General features: G+C 30.5%; 1 protein-coding gene and 1 pseudogene across 1 annotated transcript; both read left to right on the top strand.

Moving 5' to 3' along the window:
• The first annotated feature begins 224 nt into the window (after window positions 1–224).
• On the top strand, window positions 225–2,433 carry LOC114165632 (subtilisin-like protease SBT3 pseudogene; annotated as a pseudogene).
• Window positions 2,434–3,314: 881 nt separating this feature from the next.
• Window positions 3,315–21,215, top strand: LOC146883401 (uncharacterized). Its single transcript, XM_085667540.1, has 5 exons — window positions 3,315–3,566; window positions 3,691–3,756; window positions 20,499–20,811; window positions 20,900–21,157; window positions 21,208–21,215. The coding sequence occupies exons 1-5, from the start codon at window positions 3,315–3,317 to the stop codon at window positions 21,213–21,215; spliced, it is 897 nt and encodes a 298-aa protein (XP_085523666.1).
• Window positions 21,216–25,126: the final 3,911 nt, after the last annotated feature.

The following is a 25,126-nucleotide window of genomic DNA, read 5'->3' as shown; positions in this document are numbered from 1 at the left end:
TAATAACTTATAAATTCATAATTTTTTTGTATTTAAGTATATATATTAAACCTTAATTAATAAATTTTTTCGTCATTAAGCATATATTAAATGTCAATTGATAATTTTAATCTTTTCCTCTTTAATTTTATATTAAATGTTAATTAATATTTTTAGTATACATAAATTATTTTTCTTATTTAAACCTCAATCTTAATAATTCATATTCAAATTAACCTTCAATCATGACTACCCTTATTCATTTTTTTCTATGTTTTTCCTGCATCATTATCCTTAACTTTGTTTATACAATGGCTCAATTTGATAACTATATCATTCACATGGACAAATTAGCCATGCCGAAAGCATTTTCCACCCACCAAACTTGGTATTTGTCTACTCTTTCCTCTATATAAACCGATTTACACTTATACCAATGCCATGAATGGTTTTACTGCAAATTTGTCACATCAGGAATTTGAAGCTCTTAAAACCTCCTAAGGTTACGTTTCTTCCACACCAGATCCGCCAACCAAGCTTGACACAACACACTCACCAGAATTCCTTGGCCTTAATCCCAACACAGGAGCTTGGCCTGCTGCAAAATTTGGTGAAGATGTCATTGTTGGTTTTGTGGACACTAGAGTATGGCCAGAAAGTGAAAGCTTTAATGATGAAGGGATGCATGATAAGCTTCCTACAAAATGGTATGGCAATTGTGAAAGTAGTATCAAATGTAACAAGAAACTTATTGGAGCTCAATTCTTTAACAAAGGGTTGCTTGCCCAGAAATCCAAATTGGCCACAATTGTGAACTCAACTAGGGACACGGGGGGTCATGGAACTCACACATCTTCCACCGTAGTTGGAAGAAAAGTTGATAATGCATCACTTTTTGGAAATGCCAATGGATCAGTGAAAGGAGTTGCTTCAAGGGCAAGATTAGCCATATACAAGGTCATGTTGGGTGATGCGATTTACCCATCTGATGTAATAGCTGCAGTTGATACTGCAATATCAGATGGAGTTGATATTCTTTCCTTTTCATTTGGCTTTAATTCTTTTTCTTTGTTCGATGACCCTATTGCTATAACAACATTTGAAGCCATGGATAGAGGCATTTTTGTGTCCACGTCGGCAGGGAATTCAGGACCTTCTCGTGAAAGTCTACACAATGGAATACCATGGGTCATAAACGTGGCTGCTAGCACTTTGGATCGTCAAATTCAAGCGTCTCTTACCCTTGGCAACAATGTCAAACTATTTGGTTTATCAACCTATCTAATAGGAAAATTCTCAACACACCAAGTTCCTATTGTTTTTTTAGGCTCATGTGACAATTTAACGGAACTGGTCAATGCACATAATAAGATTGTGGTGTGTGAGGTTATGGGTGCAAATCTTCGTAGCCTTGTGTCTAATATAAAGACTACAAATGTTTCAGCATCAGTGTTAGTTTCAGGTGTCACTGATATTTCAATTATTAATGACCCTAGTCTTGTAGGCATCATTATAAACCCAAGAAATGGAGAAATTCTCACATCATACATCAAGAGTAACTTTGATGCAAAAGAAAACATGTCTTTTACGATAACATCATTAGGTATCAAACCTGCTCCGAGAGTGGATGTTTACAGTTCTAGAGGGTTGTCAATTAGTTGCCCATTTGTGTTGAAACCGGACATCACTGCTCCTGGTACATCAATCTTAGCTGCATGGCCTCAAAATCTCCCAGTTGCATATTCTGGATCACGACCCCTTTATAGTAACTTCAATCTTTTAACTGGAACATCCATGGCGTGCCCTCATGTGGCAGGTGTGGCAGCGTTGTTAAAAGGAACACATCCTGATTGGAGCCCTGCAACTATTAGGTCAGCCATAATGACAACATCAGATATACTCGACAATAATAAGGAACCCATTAAAGACATTGCAATGGGAGGCAAACCAGCCTCTCCTTTAGCCATGGGAGCTGGTCATATAAACCCCAACAAAGCCCTAGAACCTGGACTTGTTTACGACGTGGGAGTTCATGATTATGTCAATCTTCTCTGCACTATGAACTTGACTAAACAGGAGATCACAACCATCACAAGACCCTCTTCCTTTAATTGTTCCAAACCTTCCTTGGATCTTAACTACCCTTCTTTCATTGCTTTGTTTAGTAAAAGTGGTTCTTTTAACGAGTCAATAGGAACTTGGGAATTTTTTAGAACAGTAATTAACGTCGGGGATGGACAAACAATCTACACTGCTAGCATTACACCAATCAAAGGGTTCAATGTTAGCCTCATCCCAAGCAAGTTAGTGTTCAAGGAGAAGAATGAGAAGGTAAGTTTCAATTTAAGGATTGAAGGTCCAAAGATGGAGGGTTTCGGATATGTCACTTGGACTAACAGGAAACATGTGGTGAGGAGTCCGATTGTGGTCACCTATCAATCATCTCCATATTAATTTTCATATACATGATTTTTGTAATTGAGAAATACTTCCATATGCTTAAAGTAAAAAAGATATAACAACCAAGAAATGTTTTTTATAATCCATCATCATTCCTAGTAATCTTAATTTCGTTTGAAAATTTTGACAACAATCTACTTTAAATCGCAATTTTGCATAAAACTTGATGTTGTTTCCTTGTGCTAAGCAAGCTACTTATGTTTTCTTTTCATAGTTACTTTCTTTGCGCTGAGTTCTATTGCATTGACGTTCGTTAATGTTTCCTCTTTTGTTTCCATATAGCGTGCCTTGAAGTTTTTTAATACAAGATTTTTGCACGATTCATTGATTTTATTTTTTTTTTCGTTTCTTATTGTCTTGCTTTCTTTTAGATCTTTGTTCTACATATTTCTTTTATTACTAGCCTTATGCTCACTCAGAACAATGTTGTATTGGGAAAAAATGCATCATCAATAAAGAATATTACTGTATTTACCCCAAAGAATCACCATGTTAACAGATAAATAAAATAAACAAATGGATACATACAAATATAAAATGGAAACTCCAAATACGAAGAAAAACCACCAAAAAATAATCACTGTATGCAAATTTTACAACACACAAAATATCCTCCTATACCTTTTGACCCCAAGTACACTTACAATCTCTAGAGTAAGAATTTAACTACACTTCACATTATCTTATTATAAGAGTATAAAAAAAGTCAAACACTAATTCAAAATATCTTGGTCTTGGGACAAAAAATAATATGAGTTTAGATCCTATTATATAGCTCCAAGAGCCATGGAGAAATTGAAAAGACAATACTGATGCAACAAAGCCATACATGTTGGCGAAAAGATGTGACTGGGAAGGTCTCATGAAACACCAGAATGCAGGATCCGGGAGTTCCAATGGTAAAGCATCTAAACATGTTCTCCTCGCAGGAATGCAATTGGAATGCAGATCCAGAAGTGTTTGTTCTTTCTTCACCAGACTGCGTGGTCCGAAAGTGTTGTCATTGGATTGAAAAATTCGATTTGTTTGTATCAGATTGGGAAATGCGGGATGTTGTAACCAGATTGAGGAATTCAATTTGTTCCCACAGGATTGAGAAATGTGGTTTGTCTTCATTGAGTAATCCGGTTTAATGTCATTTGATCCGATTATTGGAACTGGATTTTGTGTTGTGTTGATGTTTTTTAAATTTTTTGTATTATGAAGTTACTGGATAAATGCTCTCTCATATGCCTTTATTTTTTTTTGCAGATAGTCATTCTTGCATTTAACAATGACACAATAGATGTTTGGTTCTCCAATGTCAAAGCAAATAGGGTTTGATTTTGGGTGCTCAAATTATTTATTTAATATATAATTAGAAGGGAGAAAATGGAAAGTTATGAAAAATTTAGGGGTTGTGGAAGAAAAGAAAGGGGTGCAGAAAGAAGCTCTCTTTTTGGATTTGTATTGGGCCTGATGATCTAGTGGGTTAGAATCAATGTGTTACCAAAGTGAGGTTTTTTCTTCCTGCACGCCATTATTATAAACTGCAATCACATTAATAGAAAATGACAAAAATAACTTCTCTCACTGTACCGTGTGAACACTATCAGCGTGACCCGCACTATAGCCATTGCACATCCGTTATTCCCCGCACCCTTTGAGAGGAAGGAAGAACAAGGAGAAAAGAGAGAGTTCATTAACAAGTGGTTTGGAAAACAAAAATAGAAAGTTGAGTGTATTAACATAAAGGGGAGTGTAAATAGTAGTATTCTAAAATAAGTGTGAGGGTTTAGTAGTGGCTACAATTGGACTAAACAGAAATGGGTCTTTCTTCCTGCACCTCCAAAATTTTTTCTACACCTCCAAACTTTCTTTAAATACCCAAAAAACCCTTTGACCCGCAGACACCACACCTTCAAAATTATATCGACTTCCGAAAGTCAAAATATATGACTTCCGGAAGTCAAAATATATCACCGGAAGTCGACTTCCGAAAATCAAAAATCATCACCGAAAATCGACTTCCGGAAGTCAAAAAACATTACGGAAATCGACTTCCGTATATTAAAGAAATTATATATTTTATTTCATTTTACTTTTAAAACACGTATTAAAAATTATAAAACATATAAATTAAAAAAATTACTTTAAAAAAAATAAGTAATAAAAGTACTAAATAAAAAATTAAAAAAAATAAAAGTGAAAAATAATTTAAATTTAAAAATAAAACTTTAAATTAAAATTAAATGAAAAAAAAATTATTTTGATTTAAATTATTTTTTATTTTTATTTTTGATTTTATTTATTTTATTGATATTATTATAATTATTTTATTTATATATTTCATGTATATTATTTTATATTTTATTTTAATTTTTTAATTTTGTTTAAAATTTTATATAAATAAAATTTTTAGTCAAACTTTTATTATTTTTTAATTTTAAAATTATATAAAAAATATATATAATTGAAAAAGATTTAAAAATTTGATTAAAATTAAATATTTAAATTTTAAACAAAATTAAAAAATTCAAATAAAATATAAAATAATATACATGAAATATATAAATAAAATAATTATAATAATATCAATAAAATAAATAAAATTAAAAAATAATTTAAATTAAAATAATAAAACTTTAATTAAAAGAAAAAAATTATATATATATATATATATATATATTGTAGTTATTTTAAGTTTTAGTCGTAATCATTCATGTTAAATTTTGTCCTCTATTCAAGAGTTAGGGTACTCAAAGTGTTAGTCATATTTAGTTTATTCTCTTTCACGTAAGAAATTTGCTAATTTGCAAGAGAAATTAGCGAGGAAAATTTTTGCTCACTAATTTATCGCTAATTAGTGAAGGATTAGCAATAAAGTAAAATTGTAGCTAAATTGTAGCTAATTAGTGAGGAACTAGACACAACATAATATAGTAGTTAAGTTGTAGCTAATTAGTTAGGGATTAAGCACAACACAATATATGGTAGCTAAGTTGTAGTTAATTAGTTAGGGATTAGACACAACCTAACATGGTAGCTAAATTATAGCTAATTAGTTAGGGATTAAACACAACATAAATATTGCACCTAAGTTGTCCCTAACTAGTTAGGGATTATACACAATATAATATGGTAGCTAAGTTGTAGTTAAATAATTTGAGATTAAGCACAACATAAATATTGTAGCTAAGATGTAGTTAGTTAGTTAAGGATTATACACAATAAAATATATGGTAGTTAAGTTGTAGTTAATTAGTTAGAGATAAATTATAGCTAATTAGTTAGGATTAAACACAACATAAATATTAGCTAATTAATTAAGAATTATACACAATATAATATGGTAGCTAAGTTGTAACTAATTAGTTTGAGATGAAGCATAACATAAATGTTGTAGCTAAGTTGTAGCTAATTAATTATGGTTAATGATTTTGTTACTAATCCAAAGCTAATAAATAGAATTTGTAATTTAAAAAAATAATATGAAAAATGTTCTATAAAAAATAAATTTATTAAATAAATTTTTAAAATCTATCACTGTATTAACAAATTATAAAAATATATTTTATTATTATATAAATTAATCTTTTATTTCTTAATTATATAATATATATATATATATATATATATATTAAAGTATATTTCTTAATACAATATATTTCTTTCCATTTAAATATTATTATAAAAGGTATTAAAACAATTCTTATTAATTATATTTAAAATAAAATGATTAATTATTATTTTGATAATTATTTACTATGTTTTACTATGTTTTTCTTTTATTTTATATGTTAATTTATTCAAATGAAAGGATTATTAATTAATTTATATTGTTACATATTATTATATATATTATAATATTTATGGTCTAATTTTTTTTATATTTTATATTTTATATTTTTTAAAATATTTTAAATATGAAATAAATTATTTCTGATACATTATATATAAAAATAAATTGTATGTATGTATTTTATTTATAAAATATGAATATTTAACTTAATTTAATTATACACTTAAAATTCATTTAAAATTTAAATATTTATTTGAGAAGAATTAATTTTAAAAACAATTTATTAATATTAGTATATAATTATTATATATATATATATATATATATATATATATATATATATATATATATATATATATATATATTTATACACACACGTAAATCCTGCAAATAAAAGAGAATGATATTGAATGTAATATAAAAATCAAAAAATGAAAAACATAAAACGTAAAATTTAATTTTCTGAAACCTTAAAATGAATTAAACTATTTGAGACAATCATGTTATTGTTCTTTGAAAACTTTCTAAGTTCGAACAAAGTTTCTGAAGATCACCTCACAATACTACATTCCTTTGGCTGAACTGTTGAAGACTCGTAGGCACTAAAGCTCGCTCTACGAAGGTTGTCAGAGTTCGTACAGTGACGAAGTGCAAACGTTAGGGTTTTGATTTCAGCACATAAACAATACTGAGAAGCGTGGAAGGCAGCAACATCTAGTTCTGTTCCTAAAACCAGGTTAATTAGCTCGGCCTCTATCATTTCTTGTTCACCTTCTTCAAAGTTTGTTTGGAGAATGAAGTTTCCTAATGTATTAACTATTTTGAAGAGATCCAAATTTAGGAGGTTACAACAATGTCATCGAGTTCAAGTTTAGTTTCAAACGATTGTTTGAAGTGATTGATTGATCGATTGGTTCTCTGCCAACTCGCCATTTCTTCACCTGTTAGAGGTTAGAGCACTAAACGTTCAATCTTAAAAACAAATTAAGCTTTGCTATTTGCTATTTTATTTCATTTCAATCCATACTTTTCTTGATGTGTTATGTGTGTGTGTGTGTATATATATATATATATATACATATATATATATATATATATATATATATATGTATATATATATATATATATGTATATATATATATATATAAACTGTAATTATTTTATAAGTTGTTGGTGATCTCAATTTCACATTATATAAGTGGATATAAACCTTACTTTACTGATTTTGTAAGGTTAAGTTAGATTTAAAGTCCACTTCTTAATATGGTATCTTAGATATTGGTTGGAGTCTATTTTAAGAAAATTTATTTTCTATTCAATCTACTGTATCATTCACTATTAGACCAAATCTCACGCTTGATATGTATAGTCTCAGCATGAGAAGTGTGTTAAAGATCCCATAATTTAATATATAAATAGATATAAATCTTATCTTACGTATTGATTTTGTAAGGTTGGATTAAAGTCTAAAGTCCAATTGTCAATTAGCTTTTCTTTTATACATCTAAATACTCTTTGACAAGATGATGGCATAGATTGCTAATCCCTCTTAATGCATCACAATTGAAGAAATCATGTTCCAGATATAAGAAAAAGAAGAAGAAAAAAAGCTTTACAGAACACATGCATATTATGAGTCCATTGAAATATGCACATGTGGAGTACTCTGAAAATATTTGTTGAGCTAAATGTTAAGAAATAACATCCTGGAGGTTATTTATTTGCTTCCCAAGAAAATGATGATATCATTCTGATTAGCGTGAAGCTGAAAGATCCATCAATTTCCATCTGATTGAGAGTTTTAGGGTTACAAACGGTCCAGCTTGGCTTCTTTCTTATTTAATGGCATGAGAAAACGACAGAAAAGAATATGCATGCTTTAATATTATTATTTTGGGTCAACTATGTTTTTAGTTCTGAATTTTGATCCAAAATTAGAATTAGTTTTTATCTGAAACTTCAATATATTTTGTTCTTTAAACTTTAAAAATGAATAAATATAGTTATTTTAATTCAATTACGTTAATTTATTTTGACGTGTCAAGTGTGTTTTATGTTAATCTTAAAATTGTTTACACCGTTTGATATATCTCTAATTCCATATCTGATGAAAAATGTGTTTTACACCTCAAAAAAAATTAACATAATTAGATTAAAAGGACTATATTCCTTATTTTTAAAGTTTAAAAACTGAAATGTATTGAAGTTTCAGATAGAAACAAATTCCAATTTTGGATCAAATTATAGAAATTAAAAACATTATTAACCGTATTATTTTCATATTCCATGTGACCAGAATCTCATGTTAGAAGAAAAGCATGCAAAAGTACACCTCAATAGCAAGCATTTCTTAAATTTGCTTCTTGAAAGTTGAGGAAACAAAAAAAAAAACAGATTATTGCATCATGTTTTTATAAAGAGAAACAAAAGCAACGATTGACATGTTTTTTATATACTCTGCAATGCTTTTGTAAAGTATCCAGCAGAATAACAAAGCTGCAAGTTATGGATACTGGATCTTTATGCAGATCTGGACGTAAAAAATATATATAATTTATCATCCAAATTATTTTATTGCGTAAAAGAAGTTGGCTTCTTCTTCAATCTGATTGATTAAATCAGTGTTGTGATCTTCTTGGGACCTAATCGGTTACTTGGCAAATCATGTTTATGCCAATCGAATATTAAATAGAGATGATAACTGCCCCTGCAACAACATATTTCAGAACTATTTTCACAGGATATTCCATCTTTCTTTCTTTCTTGTAAACTGATAAAGTGTAACACACGATGCAGATAAAGTTTATTATGTGTAATAATCATTCCCTTGCATGGGATGATCTACAATTAATTATATTATTTTCGCTTAAGATCAGATTCCTACAGCTTTTCAAACATGTACGTGTGTCCGTAACGTATCCTTAGATCACGTCTTTCTACCTTTTAGTTCAAGAATGATATATATTTTTTTTTTCAAAAATTATACTATAATTTTCATTTTTTTTATCCTCATCCTTTATTTCCTAACATGATTTAGTATGAACCATTAATTCTGTAAAAAAATAATAATAATATATTAATCAATGATCAACATTAAACTATTTTATAAAAGATGAGAATTAAACTATAGAAATCATAGTATTTTTTTTATAACCATTAGTGGTTAGTATTTGTCGGTGAGAAGAGTCGAACATAACATGACCTATAGTATTTGTTAGTTTAAGAAAGATATGAATGTAACTCAAAGATATAAATAAGTTAAATATTACTAAAATTAAATACATACGAAGAGATCTGGTTTAACACTAGTAGTAATTAAGAAAGGGTCTTTGGTAACTATTTTCAAGATTCAAAAATCTCATTTAAAAATCGCATGATGTTTAATTTAGGCATCGAAAGTTATTTTGGTGAAACAATCGCAGTTGAAAGTGCCTTTTATGGTATAATGAGGATTGGAGTTAATATTTTTATATATTTATTGGGTTGCTTTCTCTGGGATCGTGACATTTTGTAACAATAAATAAAATCATCTTAATTATATACGAGTATTTTAAAATGTAAATATTTCATTAAAAAAAAAGCACATAATATAAGAAAAATAATGTTTATATATATCATTTCACTAACCTAATAAAGTAAATAGTATATGATCCTTTTGCATAAGTTCGGGACAATCCTAATATTCTTAAAAACATTTTACGCCTCATCAGTGACGCACTATGTTCCTCAATCATAAAGAGATACAAGTAAATAGTTATAGCTCAATAAACCCCTTAACGTACCAAAAATTTATCTTCAAAGTAATATTGACTTAATATATGTTGATTTAATATTCTGGCTAAAAGTGCAATATTTTTTTTTCTTATATTAATTTGAGTTTCATATATATAATATATACTTTAAAAGTTCATTTATCCAATATAATTATTTCCATTTTTTTTATAACTCAAATAATTGATTAGGAAAACGTTTATTGCAAGATCAAATGCAATCCGGATCAAACCATTGTTAACTTAAGCAATAGAATCTTCTTAGAAAGTACCACGATTTGTTAGAACTTTGAATGAAGAAAAGAAGCACCGAACGGACGACCGATGTAAAAGTTTGAAGATTGCACCAATGGTTTGAGTATATGTTAGGTCCATATACCCGAAACAATTGATATTAATAAATAGTAAACAAGCATCAATTTAAACTTTCAATTAATAACTTCAATTTATATATTCATTCACTAAAGGACATCTTACATTGATAAGAGATAACACAACTTTACACTAGATAAAAATCTCATTTTACAAGCTGATATTGTGAGATTAAATTAAATTTTAAGTCCACTTCTTAATATAGTATCAAAATCATTCAAAACTTATTCTAACGAGATCCGTTGGATCTATCATGTCATCACTCTTAGTCTATCCATTAATGTTTAGTTTTACTTTCAATGTATATATATGTCTTAGCATGAGGAGATTCACATAAACTAGAAATACGATAAATTTTCGATATGTAAGTGGGTACAAACTTTATTTTACACATCATTTTTAAGGTTGAGTAAGATTAAAATTCACTTTTTAATACTTACATTAATTTTTAATGGTGAGCAAAAGACCTATATTTGCAATATATTTAAGTTAAGCAAGAAAAGAACATGGCTTTATGATGCCTAACATGTAAATTATGGGAATTGAAATAATTCTCTATGTAGTAAAGCACATTCTTTGCTGCAACAAACACGAAACCAGGGGAAAAGGGAAAATGTAAAACCTCACCTAGCATCTGGTGGGATATCACTGCCAATGGGGGCTTTAGCCTTTGAAAATTTGAGAGGTTCCTAATAAAGAATAATAACTCAAAGAATATTAATATTATAGGTATCAAATTGTATATATGATTATGGTTTATTCGGAAAGATTTTGAAAAAAAAAAAGAAACCCTTTAGTTTTTCATGTCTAATATCAATGCATCAAATTCTTGTGCTACACCTAAACATAGAATTTTAAGCAAACGTGCGTTCATTCTAACTCTACGTCAAACAATATCAACCCTTTTTGACTGTTTTTCTATCTCTCGAATTATTTTGAAAAAAAAATAAAAATTGGGAACACACTTATCGTCAAAGACAGTGATATTTTAACTACTAAATTTTGACAACTTTCTCTTACAACATGATATGCCATCTTTTAAGTGATTTTAGAATATTGAGAATAAGAAAATGAAGAAATGAAAAACCATTTAAAAAATAACACCTAAAATTATAAAAAAAAAAATTATCAAGATTTAGTAGTCAATAAATTATTTTTCATCGTCAAAATACTCACGCGGGTGAGTAATTAGTTCCCCAACACCTTGCTTTATTAATGATGCTACAACGTTAGGCTCTCACTTTTTTCTGTGTTTAACTTTTGACATATTTGAAAGTTTTGATGAATTTGAATAAAAAAACAGTAAGAAAAAGGAAAAAGGAAAAGTTGGGTTTAACCGCAAAAGGGGCATACAAAATAATTAGCTATCTTATTGTTAATAGGAATATATTATATAATTGATCTACATGCATGCATGGAAAGCTTTTTTTGTTTTGTACGTATTTATTTAATTTGTAATTAATATAATAAATACTGCAGCCATTTTTGCATGAAGGGACAGCTTGGTGTATTATAAGTTACGAAATTGGTTTGTCCTGTATATGTTTCCTGGGACACTCCATCAATTTGAAATGCAATAATCTTAAATTCAAGAGGGTCACCACCCTTATATAATTTTAATTATTGTGTTATGTGTGTGACCATATATTAACGTTTAATTTGCTTTTTTTTTTTTATTCAATTATTGAAGTTTCCCTTGTGTTGGCAGTTCTAATGAAGCAGATTTAGATACAAATATAAAACTTTAAAACTTTATTACAATATTAAATGAAAGAGTAAACAACTCCAAATAATTGGTTTAATAATACATATGCATGTGTGATATTCAAACATGTGCATGATTATGCTTTTATTTATGACTAAGCAAAAAGAATTACTTGGTTTCTATTACAAAAATATCACTGTGAATAGATATCATTACCTCCTTTAAGGGAAGTTTTAAGAATAATAATAGTAATAATAATGATGATATTATTATTATTATTATGATTGTTATAATTTGTTTTTTAACTTATGATTATTTAATTTGTTGGCAACATGATTTTAATAATAGGTTAATGTCACATGATCTGGCAATTGTCTAATTTTTGTTTGGTGTAATGGTGGGGTACTGTGCTATGGGTGATTGATAACAGGAAATATATTTTGTTCCCTCAACCAATCTTGTTCTGGGAAATGTTGCGTTGTGGATAACTCTGTCTTATCAATCACAAATTCAAATTACTTTTCCAGTTTTTCTTTTCATGTTTATCTAATGTATTAACAATAATGTCATTCTCTGAATTACAGTTTTTAGCTAAGTGTTAATTTTGATGAGATTAATGTTCCATTATTATTATTTAAGAACTATTTTAGGTTACAAGGAAATATTTATACTAAATATATACATACCATTCGTAAAAGCATTTCACAATCCAAACAAGTAGGAAAACAATGTGAAAATATGATGAGTTGGAAAATAGTAAAAATATCTCATTCAAATGACTGAAATGAGTAATAATAAAAGCTAGTTTCGTACAAAAATGCCAACCAATCATTTTTTTTTTTAATTCAAATGAAAGCATAATTTTTAAAATGAAAAGTTTAGAATGAAAAATCATTTAAATGAGGGGGAACTTCAGATGATTAGGTAAATGGAAGAAAAAATATATGATTTAAATGAGTTGAAGAAAGAAAGATAAGAAAAAAAATGCTTCAGGTTAATGGAAAAACCATGTAAAAATGAAAAACCGAAGAAAATATGCATGAAAAAGATACTTACACTAACTAAAGTAGGAATGCGATATTTATTTTTCAAACACAAATATTATATATTACTTATATTCTGATAGAAGAAAAATCTTCGACATAATAATTTAAACATAATTTTGCTAAAACTTCAAAAACCTTACTATAGAAAGCTGGGAAGTTGAGAATCACACTTATAATAATTTGACTGACAGTCATTAACTAGGTTTAACGAAAGAAAAATAAAATCATACAATATGTTTTCAATATTTATATAAAATCACATGCGAAAATTTTAGGTTTTAATTGTTTGACTTATCGCAGAGAAAAAAAAGTTAGAAATTATAGTCACTAATTAAAAAAAAAATCTGTTAAAAATTTTCATAATTTATTAATATCTAGTATCATAGAGAGCACTATATAAAATATAAAGAATGAGAGACTTCTTTCATCTCTTGCCAAAATTTTTACATAGATTAAAATAACCTAATTGTCCTTTTTGTTGATAAAAAAGTTATATATTACACAATATATATAACACCCATCATTTTATATAATTTTGGTTGCCCCACCCTTCTAATAATCAAATTGTTAAGAATGAGAAGATAAATCATTCAGACATGGGATTGACAGAAAACAAATTAAAGGAAAATTATTATTCTGGAGATGTGATCTGTCGCAGTGCATTATTGAGAAAGCATATTGACCAAGTTAAATTTTTTTATGAAATCTTCTACATTAAAGTACACACACAGCAGATTCTTTAAATAGGTATCATTTTAGGAAAAATATTTCAATGATAATAACTTTTGAAGATTTTCTTCTCTTTTTTTTATTATATTTTTATATTTGAATTAAATTTTAATATATTAAAAACTATTATTTGTTGGAAAATAACTTTCTTCTATACTATAAAATAATGTTTATAGTAATATATATTTATGTGTTTGAAAATGTTTATTTTTTACAAAGTTTAATATATTATAAAATTATTTATTATGATGAATCTTTCTCAACATATCAATAATTTTGTGCTTCCAAACCCTAGAGATTAATCCGATTCAATATTCATTTTAAACTTTAATATTTAATCTACCAACTAATCCTTCTATCTATGGCGGGTCAACTAGCCAATAATTTAGCACTATGAGTTATATTTCTTTTTATTTAATACTTTTTTTCAGCTTTTAACATAAAAACTATTTTAAAATTCAATTTCGTAAAAAAGCATTAAATTCAAACAAAATTTAACTTTTGCATAAGTACAAAATTTAAAATATTGAATAATTTATTTTCATTATAATTTCAATTAAAAAGAATACATTTCTTATTAAAAATAACAATGAAATGCATTGATTAAATTAGTAAATATAATAAGATATTATAAACATATTTTTGTCAATAAAAAACGAGACAGTTTTATTTCAGAAGATAAAAGGATAAATTATCGGTATGAAATATACAAATAATCCAACCAAACAAATACATATATGTAACAATATCAAATTTTGTACCATCAAATAGCCTTTCAAAACAACTACAAACACTTGTATTGAAAAATATTGTGAACATTGCTTCACATTTGTTGCAGAATAAACTGTGAGGAAGAGATTTAGATTAGAGCATTTAAGATATGATTTTCTTTTCTTTTTTTTCTTGCCGATGTGTATCTGTCTCTATCGTTCCACCTCTTGGGTATATCTCCACATTTTTCTAGAGTTTGTTACAGGTCTCAAAAGTTCATCAGCAATGATTTTTAATAAAGTGATTGCAATTGCACTAAAAAAATTGTTTAAAATATTTTAAATAAATTTTTATTAATTGGGATCCTTTTTCTAGAAATTCTTAAGATTTTGTAGGTAAAGTATTTCTATCTCAATCAAATACATTAATTAAATGCTTATAAGACCTTTAAGACTCAACACAAGTTTTCATTTGTTACTTCTAACCATTCCTAAGGTACAATTACACAAGTTTCTTCAAGCTCTACCTCAGACATTCTTCGAATCAAAGTCCCTCCCATTATTTTCACACAAGAAATATTAAGGAACAAGATTTATTTACTACTTTCTTTTAAGAAAATAGGTGTTAAAAAATGATTTAAGCCTTGTGTTTTTTCATAAGAAGGTTAGAATTTGTTTCATATTATTTTTTTAATATTATTTTTGTCTTCATATTTGTTAGCCTTATTTATTGTTTCGATCCGACCCATTATTAGGAATAACCATCGAGTTTTTGAGGTATTATCTGTTTTGAAGCGTGAAGTTCCGTCACGATTTTGTCCTTAAAGCGTCTCATAGGGTGGAGGGAGGAAGAAGTATCTAAAAACTATTCCACTATTATATGATATTATCGCATGCTTATTCCTTAGTCATTGACTTAAGCATTGGAGTACTTGCAGGTACCCACTTCCCACATATCCCAATAGAAGAGGAATTTCGGGAGTATTGTGAACTTGTGGAAAGAAGAGAGCAAGGTCTTCTAGGACTACTGGGTTCTGTACAAGAACATTGGCGACCACCGTGACCGACAACTCCCCTTTAACTCCCCTTCAACTCGACTGCGGGTACACCTAATAAGTCTCATCATTCAGGAGTTGAGGTCAAACGCAGTTTAAATATTCCTTCCTTTTTCGATCTCTTGAGACGTCTTTTAAGAATAAAATCGTGATGGAGCTCCACACTCCAAAGCAGATAATAGTTCAGGAACGCGGTGGTTATTCCTAACTATGGTTGTCGGACGGACTTAGGTCGGATAGAAACATTTATGAAATGTTAAGTAAAAAAATTGTCTTCATATTATTTCTTTTAATAATATTATTTCTTTTAATAGTATTTATATTTGTAATAAGATGTTTTATAACTATAATAAAATACTTGAGATATTTCGTTTACAACATTATAAATATAATAATAATTTGAAATGTCCTTCAGGATAGATTTTCTATATAAAAAAAAAAAATCTTAATTTATTTAGAAGTACACTTTTGCACCATACTTTCAAAGTTAGCACTCATTTTGATGAAGGTAGTAGAGTCATTTAACTTTAGTGAGACTTCTTCGATACATTTTTTCTTTTCAGAAAAAAAAAATATATAAAAAGAAAAGAAATAAAAAAATATTAAAGATGTTCGTATACGAACACGATATTAAATAGTAGATAGTAGAATATGGCGACCTTCTACTGTCCAAAAATGATTTAGACTTACAGAAAAAAAAAAAAAAAACTCTCACAACTCGGTGATCTAACTCTTTAATATACTTCAATCATGTTTGAACTTTCTACCAAATTTTCTTTCCCAATAAGACATTACAAAACTAAAGTATGTGGTCTTTAAAACTCTTTCTATTCATATTTATACCATTTTAATTTGTTCATTTTTAAGAAAATTAGTTTAGAACATTAAATTTGATAGTAAATTTTATAGTTGATTCAAAATTTCCCTTAAAAAGTCAAATTTGTTGAGTGAGATTTTATTATTCCTAAAATTATATTCTCAAATTATCAGACATAACACATATTAATAAAAGGGTCACCTCAACCCATGTAAGAAAAAACAACAACGAACAAATGACAACGATTCACTAGTATCCACATCGAGTGTTCCACAATCATCACAAACTGAATACATATAGGAAAAAAAAAATTAGTCCAACGACTTTCTCATTGAGATTATTTATTTATTTACACTTTCAAAGAACACTTAATTTTTATAAGTAATACTTCTTCCCCTTTATTTGCTCCGTTAGTTTATATTTTCCATTATATAGTCTCTTAGTTTCACATTCTCTATTGTTTGTTTTTACATTAATAAATATAGATTGATTTTAAATAGTTATTAGTATCGGTTTTGTATCGCAAGTACAAACGATTCTAAAATCATGAACACTAATTCGTTAGAAGTGATTTTTTAAAGGAAAGTTGTGAGTCCCAATTGAGGGTCTAACTTCTCCAACAAGTGTACTGAGTCAATTGTAGCACAACAATGTCTTATCCACATGAATTTGGTATGATGAAGTAGTAATTAACAATCTACTTCAAGTTTGACAACAAAACATTAACAAGAGTTGGTTTTTATAGTTTTGAAGACACGTGTGAAATAAAGATAAAAATAAGTGATGATGATTAGATGTTCGGATTGAATTTGGCTTCTTCCAGTACACTACACTACACTAGCCTTGATTATCAATATATTATGTTCTTTATCTTAGTGTTTCTGGATGTACTCTTAATTGCTATTATACCCTGTAGAATTAGAACCTAAGGATATCAGACGTAGGTGAGGAACCCTTGCATTAAGTACAAGACTTTTTAAACCAACTAAAGTCGTATAATTATGTTTGGTATATGCCAAGATTAGGATATTTGATTGGATCTAAACACTAGACTATATGTCTCAGCTGTCTAGTGCTGATGAAGTATAATTAGTGATCAAGTCATTAAATCAAAGAAAGCAAATCTAATAACTAACACGTAAAGACAAGAACATAAGATAAATCAAACCAAGTGTAGTACAAAGATTTTAGAAGTTACATCCAATCTCAACTAGGAAGAAATTAGTTATTCATGATGATGTATACAAGAAGAACATGGAGTAATTTTACTACTTCCATAGCTTTACAAGAATTAAGCTAACTAAGGAGTTTCTCTCTCTAGAATGATTTACAAAATTAGCATGAAAATAACATAGAGACATGTCCTGTATTTATAGAATTCTAAGTGTTGCTCTAGCTACATTCCATGTAGGTCAGTCATGGAAGTTTCCTTCATGAGTGAGTTTGCTTCTAAGTTTGGACAGTCATCTTGTTGATCAACCATAGAGCTTTTCCTCCCATGAAAATTTTCTCTTTATACCCAGTTGCCATTCTGGAGTTCAAGATTTCATTGCAGTGAATATTTTCTAAAACGTGGCTCAACACTAATAACGTTGTTCAATTGCAGGCTCATAATTTGAACTTTCTCATTTGATCTTCTCTGACTGAACTGCAACTTTGAGACTTAGCACCAACTTCTTAATTTCCTTTATTTTTCCTAAAAAAAACATAAAAACATTAGATTCTACTTTTTATATCTTATACTCTCATCATTCTGTATATTAATGCAGAAAGGATTGTTTTAATGATTTTTACATTCACTAGTGCAGAATTCCCATTTTACCTCGCCTTATATGCCTCGGTTGGCTAGGAACCGAAGCATATAATGGCGCGGTGGCATTTTTGCAATTACAGCCAAGTTTTAGGCCTCGGTTCTCCAAAACCCGAAGCCAAAGAGGGGTATAGGCCGCGATTCGCTCAAAACCGGTGCCAAAGAGGTGTTTAGGCCTCGGTCCATCAGGACCCGAAGCCAAAAAGTGGCTGGAAGTCAGGGTATAGGCCTCGGTCATAGGAGAACCGGTGCCAAAAGGGGTCAATGGCTTCGGTTCTTCTAACAACCGAAGCCATAGGGTTTATTTAGGGTTCGAAAATCGCGAACCCTCTTCTTCCTCCCCGCGCCAGCCTCTGCAACTCTCTCTCTCTCTCTGCTGCCTCTCTCCGCTGCACCACACCTTCCGGCCAGTGCAACCACCACGCGACCTCCTCCTCCGGCCACCATTTTGTGTCTCTCTCGCGCGCTCTCTCTCGCGTGCTCTCTCTCTCGCTCTCTCTCTCGCGTGCTCTCTCTCTCTCTCCGTTGCACCCACTGCCACCACACCCTCCGACCACTGTTGACCATCTCCGGCCACCTGCGACCACCTCTGGCCAGTGCAACCACCACGCGCGAGCCCCCTCCATTTCGCGTCTCTCTGTCGCTCTCTCTCTCTCACGCGGTCTCTCTCGCAAGCGCGCTCTCCCTCCGCTGCTCCCACTGCCACCTCCGGCCACCTGCGACCACTTCTCAATTTTTTTCCGACAATTGTAGTACTGCCATTCCTCCAAGGTAAGTTTCTAACTCGTTTTTGTTTCATTTTCCATTTTGTATATATTATTTTTGAATTTCGATTATTGCAAATATTGATTTTCATTGGAATTGAAATTGTTTGAATTGTTTGTATATACTATGAGTTAGCCTTAGTTTCCCGTTTGAGATTCAATACGAAAATTATGTATTGTCCCTAAATTTTCATTTTGACGAAACTACTTATTTTTTAATTAGATAAAAGGGGATACAATACTAATAATTTAAATGTATTGAATCTTGAATTGTCCAATTGGACAGTTTAAGAAGATAAATCACTTTTTAGTAGTTTATTAGTGCATATATATTTTAAAATACATATCTTAAAATTCATGAATATTTGTCAATTGTGTTTTGTATTGATCTTCAGGTGCATATTTGATTGTGCTTTATAATCACTTTCATTTCGTGTATCCTGAAGGCCAATGCGAAATGCTGGCAAAATTTCGTGAAATTTAATATATGTATTTTAAAAGTAATATGTACCAATAAAATAAAGAAAGTGAATCTTCTTAAATGGGATAGGGTCACACCTTGATTACGACGTGAGCATTGATTCAAAGATTACTGAAATTGTTCACGCGATTTCAGTATGGATCGAGATTGGATTAATTTACCACGTATCAGCGCTGAGTATGAGAATGGAGTAGAAGAATTTATAAAATTTGTGCAACGTTATGAGGGGAGAAGTGATGATGAGGTGAAGTTCAGATTTATTGATCATGTCACTGAAGTTGATCGGGAAATGATATGGCAAGATTTATTGGTAACTAATATTAATGTTATTAAAGTTATACTTTGATTTTGTTGATAATATGATAAATATTGTTGATTACATTTTCTATATTGCAGCTAACATTTGATATTCCAAATGTGCCGACGCTAAGACAAAAATGTTTGTCATCGGTGGCTGAGAAATTTCGTGGTTTTAAGACCAAGTTGACGTCAAGGTATGTCTTTGGACATAAAAAGAATGAAAATCCATTGTTGAAATACACTTGGATTGATGAAGACACATGGCGTCAATTTCTTGAGCTTCGGACATTTGAGGGATGGCAGGTATGTTTATTTGAAATCATCAATAGCACAATTGATAATTATGCAAAATTTTAACTAATTCATAAAGTGGGTTTTATATGTTACAGGTAAAGAGGAAAAAGGCTCAAAGCATAAGTGCTCAAAATAAAAACCCGCACATATTATCTCGTGGTGGGTATAGAAAACTTGAAGAGAAGATAATGACAGAAAAGAAAAAATCTAGGCCCCCACCTTCTGAGGGTGAAGATACTGAGCCTCCTTCACTACCATCACGTCATCAGAAGTGGAAGTTAGCCCGTTTACGCTCATCGGGCAACTACACTTCTGACTCTGCGCGAGAAATCTCTGAGAAAATTGTAAGATACAATTCTTATCTAAATTGCTCGTTCATGTTTTATATTGTATTTTGATTTATAAAATTTTTTGTTACATTGTAGGATTCGTTGGTTGAGCAGACCTCTCAAGGAGGATTCACTCCAGAAGGTCGTCATGACATACTTGCTGCTGCAATTGGACGACCTGAGCACCCTGGACGTGTGCGTGGTGCTGGATCAGGAGTCGGCATACGCCAATTTTTTGGTTCCTCCTCTCGTCAGTCTTCATGCAGTCATGGTGCTGATTATGAACAAAGACTAAAGGAAATGATCACGGCGCAAGTGAGAGAAGAACTAATGCGCCAATTTGAGCATTATGGCATTCGTTCGCCAGTGGATCATCCGCCAGAACTAGACCCATTTGTGCCTCCCACGGGTAAATTTGTTTTCTATAAGTTATGAATTGAATAAATGATATTTAATAAAGTAATTGAATAACTTTAATAAATCGTTGGCTCTAACAGGTAGAAGCGGAAAGGGGAGTTGTTCAGCTCCACCCGGGGATGACATGGATGACACTCATCCATGTCAGCTATATATTTGGGATGGTACAGAGAAGACACTAGTGGCTCGTGGAAAAGTATTTGAGGCAGCCACAGTTCTTCATGGCATGGAGTTATCAGAGGATGAGGTTAAGGTCACGGTAGAGGAGGTTCTCATGCCGTATGCTTTAGTTCCTGTGCCAACGGATGAAGTGTATACTGTGGCACAGGCATTCCAGTGTTTCCTCGTCTGGCCTAGAGATTTGGTTGATACTGACCCCCCGGTACAGACTCTTAAACCCACAAATATACTACATTTTAAAGTTGACATGTTTATTATATTCAAACTTAAATTATATTCCATTTTAATTGAAATTGCATCAATATAGGAAAAACCTCAATCAAAGAAGACTCTTCTCTCTTTGGACGATCCTTTTGGTGCATTGCTCCAACTTGCAGAAATCATAGCTGATAAGCCGATGCAGGTTCCTTGGGATGCTAACATTTTTGGGAGAGATCTTGACATCCCATTTTACTTGCATTCCCAAGATGTCTTGGAGCTTGCACGAGGACAAGAGGAACTCAATATTACCATTATTCAATTATGGATGATGTAAGTCTTTTAGTCATTATATATAGTTATTTGATATATTTATGTATTTACTTATATCAAATCAATTTTTGGTTTAGGTATCTGTCTGGTGTCACTGAAACTATGGGGCTGAATGATCTATATGGGTTTATAGACCCCCAACTCACCCATGAAGGCAACAAGTTTGATGACATCCAAGCATATGTGACCAAATGCTTTCAACGTGGAAAAGAAATTTATTTTGTCCCTTATTTTGCTGGGTAAGTCATTTTTGTTAACTTATGAATATAATCAATCATTTTAATGCATAACAATGAATTTATTTTCTTATCAGGCGTCATTGGCAGTTACTTGTGGTTTCCCTAAGGGAGAACCTTGCTGTGTGGTTTTGCTCTTTGCATCACCCTCCCCTCAACCATCTTAGACAAGTGATAGATTGGTAAGAACCTCAATATCAATCTTATGAATATGACATGTTATATAAAAGTATCCTAACTTATTCCCTATATCATAGTTCAATTGCTGCACATAACATGTTGTTAGGGAGATCAACGGCTAAGGCAAAAGGTCTTGTATGGTGTTCTCTCCAGGTTTGATATTTCTATCCATATCTTCATGATTGTTTGCTTGATTTTCTTCCTTAATTAATTGTAACGTTGTTAATATAATGCAGTGTAATAGACAAACCGGCTCATATGAGTGCGGTTACTATATAATGCAAGGGATGACAATCACTGTGCGTGCTCGTATTACAACAAATTGGGAAACGGTAATATATATTTGAATTAAAATGAATACTTTGCAATATTTCCTTTTTATATACTAACTTAACTTAATCTATTATTTTGTAGACATTCAAGAGTCCTGCAGTAATTCCCGCAAAGTCCATCAAGTTTGGTAGGATAGCATGTGCGAAATATATAATTGAAATGTACAATACTATTGATTAGAACATGTATCTTGATTGTAAATGATTTGTAATTGTCTTTTAAATGAATTTGAATTGTGGATGTGTTTTAAAATATTTTGTTCTGGTCTATTCTGGTCTGTGTTGGGTGCTGAATAAAATTTGCAGGTTTAAATGTGGGAATAACAACAAATCAGAAACAGCATTAAAAAAAAACAGCGTATTAGGCCTCGGTTCATACCAGAACCGAAGCAAAAAGTGTACTTTTGGCCTCGGGTGCACCCAAAACCGAGGCCAAAAGGTTATCGAATTTTTTTTTTTTAAAAAAAAAGAAGCCCATATGGCCTCGGGTGCATCCAAAACCGAGGCCAAAAGGTTATCGAATTTTTTTTTTTAAAAAAAGAAGCCCATATGGCCTCGGGTGCATCCAAAACCGAGGCCAAAAGGGTATCAAAAAAGCCCATATGGCCTCGGGTGTACCTAAAACCGAGGCCAAAGGGGTATCAAATTAAAAAAAAAAAAGAAGCCCATATGGCCTCGGGTGGAACGTAAAACCGAGGCAGAAGGGGACTCTATGGCTTCGGTTCTTAACCGAGGCAAAAAGCTATGACCTTTTGGCCTCGCCCCAATATGCTTCGGTTCCCGAACCGGTGCAGAATATTGAAAACAACCGCTGCCAAAGGCCCTTTCTGCACTGGTGATTAAATTCATGCAATATAAGTATCTAAATAATATGCAATTTATTAATGCTATACACTTATCAAAAGTCTAATTGTCGTGAACATTAAGTTTTAAATTGATATTTTAATTAAATTAATTTAATGTTGGCTTGATTGGCACATAATGCATTTTTAATTTAAAATTTATTTTATTAAAAGCTAAATAAATTTTTTAATATTAGTTTAATATATGTTGGTTTGGAGACTCTATTAACAATATATATCTAGGATAGGGTAACTTAGTGGTTAGATGGTAGAGAAGGGAGGAAAAGACCGTGAGTTCGATATCCTACTAATAATTTTGAGAAATAAAGTGATATCTAATATCGAGATCTCTCCGATCACAACCAATCCCACATTAAATAAAAATGGATATAAAAAACGAACATATAAGAAATGTCCTACAAACTTATTACCTTAAAGGTTTTAAGGTAAAAATCATATCATAATTTATCACTCATTTGATATAAAATATCCCTTTACCTCTTTCAAAAAATCTAAAACAAAACAATTGTTTTCTTCTTTTAAGAAAAAGAGACTTTCTAAATTAATTGTGTTTATTAATTATATTACTCTTTAATTGATATACAAAATGCGGACAATTATTTTAATTCTAATCCTGAATGTAGTTGATGATGTAAAAAGTTGTATGTTAACTCCAACAAATGTAAATTAAAACTCAGTGAAATTAATTAAGAAAGTTAGAATTTTTGAAGTAGTGACTAGAACATTTATTTTACTAAACAATGTTGATATTAAAGAATGTCTTGAATTAATTGGTGAAATAAGGTTTTAGTTAAGATTACGGAATACACTTTATATTGACATCTCACCTTGAGTACGACCTTCCCAACCATAAAACAAGCACCAATATGCAATGTTGCTTCCCATGCAAAATAGCTAGCTAACCTAGCTACCCCCACTTTCCAACTACATTTCTCAATTCACTATAAACGCCATATCACAGTTTTCAATTAACTCCGTTTGTCTTCGCACAAAAATCAACCGAGATAATTCCAATCTTCTCCATCATAAAAACATGTTTTTTTTTCTTCTTAACATTTAATATTACAATGCAATAATTCGTTTTTTCCGAGATTCTTATATTCTTCGCTTTATGACTTTTTCTTTTAAAAGGGAGCCATTTTCTCTTGATTACACTGCGTGAAAATGTTGTTTTCTTTTTACAACTTTGCATCGGCATTTCTAGAAGGTGTATTTTTCACTAAACAGACGAAACTGTTTTCTTTTGAAAAATATCTGAAATCAATGGAACCACCACAAAGTTTTTCAGATTAAAAGCAGACAGTGATGATGAATTGAGATAGAGAGAGAGTGATAAATTGCAAATAAGGTGCTGTTTTGGTAATATTTTAGAGATGTTAGGGTTTAATTGTTAATTTAAGTGAAGACTATATAGCTAGATAGGTGCAGTATATGATAAAGGTCTGGAAGAAACTCTAACAAACTCACTATCGTTCACTCTCTCTCATTCTTTCCCTGTCATTTGGGCACTGTGTCACATTACTAACTACCCTAACAGCAAAGGTTTCAATTTGTCAATTGGGGTAATAATTTTTTTGTGAGTCGAAAGTGCAATTAGTGCTGGCGGCAGACTTGTATATTCTTCCACAAAATCATATTAGAAATAGCCACTTAGGATCACACATATCATCACCACTGTAACAACTTGTTGTTGCTGTTTTTGTCGTCTAGTTTCGACTTCTAGGTTGTCGGAGATCAATGATGTCCCCTTTTCTGTTTTCTAATTAACTAGCAAAGTTTAATTATGCTTCCACAACTTTTTCCCAAAACTCATCTCAATCTTTGTATTGAAATGGTGCACCTTATAATTCTCATATTGTTTCTCTCATTTTTTTTCCCATCTTTTATTGTTAATCTATTGAGTCCTACATAGTGATTATTCTTAAGAATTGGATTCTAAATCCAACTCAACCAATAAAATCAGTAAAATGGGTTTTACATTCATA

Source organism: Vigna unguiculata, chromosome 10, assembly GCF_037176805.1.
Source record: "Vigna unguiculata cultivar grain cowpea cultivar isolate G323 ecotype 2 chromosome 10, ASM3717680v1, whole genome shotgun sequence".
Classification (NCBI taxonomy): Eukaryota; Viridiplantae; Streptophyta; class Magnoliopsida; order Fabales; family Fabaceae; genus Vigna; species Vigna unguiculata.
Note: the sequence above shows the minus strand (reverse complement) of the source record. Positions and strands in the feature narration are given on the sequence as shown.

What these genes read in the sequence shown, in the direction of transcription:
- LOC146883401 (XM_085667540.1), top strand. Translation starts at nt 3,315, where the DNA reads ATGCAGGATCCGGGAGTTCCAATGGTAAAGCATCTAAACATGTTCTCC. An exon ending in TGTCTTCATTGAGTAATCCG is followed by an intron (nt 3,567 to 3,690) that starts GTTTAATGTCAT and finishes TTTTTTTTGCAG; the next exon opens with ATAGTCATTCTTGCATTTAA. An exon ending in CCCATTTGTGCCTCCCACGG is followed by an intron (nt 20,812 to 20,899) that starts GTAAATTTGTTT and finishes TGGCTCTAACAG; the next exon opens with GTAGAAGCGGAAAGGGGAGT.